This window comes from Myotis lucifugus, unplaced genomic scaffold (genome assembly GCF_000147115.1).
Source record: "Myotis lucifugus unplaced genomic scaffold, Myoluc2.0 scaffold_22, whole genome shotgun sequence".
NCBI classification, from domain to species: domain Eukaryota; kingdom Metazoa; phylum Chordata; class Mammalia; order Chiroptera; family Vespertilionidae; genus Myotis; species Myotis lucifugus.
The window spans coordinates 594,559-595,871 of record NW_005871070.1 but is presented as its reverse complement, the minus strand read 5'-3'; the positions used below and the strand labels follow the sequence as shown (position 1 = coordinate 595,871).

Genomic DNA, 1,313 nt, shown 5'->3' with positions numbered 1-1,313 from the left:
CTTTGGCGCAAGCACTTAAGCCCCCAGCACGTCCACGCTCCACCCGCCTGCCCCGCGACCCCCGCAGGTGGCGCAGGCACCTCGGCCGGAGCTTGTCCACGCGCTCCAAGCGCCCCGCCCTGCCCTGCCGTGGGCTCTGGTACTGACGCTCGCCCCCTGGCCGCCCCGCGCCTTCGCTGGGGAGCCCTGGGCAGGCGCAGGCACCAGCGCGCCCGGACGCGGTGCGGGGGCAAGGCGGCGCTCAGCTTCGGCACCACTGGCCTGAACCTGTGGAGAGGACGAAGATGGGCACACGCAGCTGCACATGGAGCGGGCGGTCGAAGGCCAGCTCCAGACACGACTCCACTCGGCCTTCCCGTCAGCGAGCGCCCGGCGGGGGGCTTCGCAGCGGCTGGGCGCGGGCAGCAGCAAGCGGGGTGGGCGGCACCAGTGCACCCGCTCCTGTGCCGCCCGCCCGCGCTGGCCCTGGGTGGCTTCGCTGGCGAAGTGCCAGGGCCACATCCACCTGCGGGAGCTGCACCTGATGCGACTGAGAGAGGCGGGCACGCCTCCCACCCGCTGCTGCGCAGAGAGAAGACTGGGGTGCAGCGCTGCTCCTGGCCTCCCAGGGCGGGCAAGGAGAACAGCCGCGGGGGAGGGCACACTCCAGGCCCGGACGCCCTACCCAGCAGAATAGTGACACTCCACGGTGCAGACTCCTGCAGCGGGTGCGCGCATTTGGCGCGTCCGGGCGCCCCTGCAGGTGAAGTTCTCCCCCGACTGGCCCTTCTTGGGGGCGCGGGGCCCCGCCCCCGTGACGTCAATCCAGGGCCTGACAGTTGAAGCTGTTCTGATCGGTTGCTCGGGAGACCAGGGTACACAGAGAGGACTGGCCTCCGTCCCCAGGCCGAGGAGGCGCTGTCCCAGTCCCCCGTCCGCTGTCCACTCCTGGGACTCGCAGGCCCCGGGCAGAGGAGCCAGGTCGCCCCGCGCTGTGGCCAGCGGAGAGCTTCAGGCACCATGAGTCAGAGGCAGGTGCTGCAAGGTAGGGGCTGGGGCGGCTGCCCCCACAGCAGTTGGCGGGAGCCAGGGCATGACTGAGCAGCTCGCTCCACCATGTCTCTCCCCGCAGTGTTCGAGCAGTACCAGAAAGCCCGGACCCAGTTCGTGCAGATGGTGGCAGAGCTGGCGACCAGACCCCAGAACATCGAGACCCTGCAGAACGCGGTGAGCCCTCACCTGAACCCGCTTTGCCCGCACCCCTGGGCTGCGTCACCTGTGCCCTGCGCCTTCAGTCATTAGTCTGCCCTGGTCCTCAGCCCTGCCTCGCCCAT

General features: G+C 70.5%; 1 protein-coding gene across 1 annotated transcript in view; it reads left to right on the top strand.

Annotated features, from left to right (window-relative positions):
- Nucleotides 1-999: 999 nt before the first annotated feature.
- The window catches only part of LOC102419163 (sperm-associated antigen 6), a 44,404-nt gene continuing 44,090 nt past the window's right edge, over nt 1,000-1,313 (top strand). The window contains exons 1-2 of the mRNA XM_023751482.1: nt 1,000-1,024; nt 1,112-1,206. Of these exons, the coding sequence (XP_023607250.1) occupies nt 1,000-1,024; nt 1,112-1,206 (120 nt within the window). The remainder of the gene's footprint in view (nt 1,025-1,111; nt 1,207-1,313) is intronic.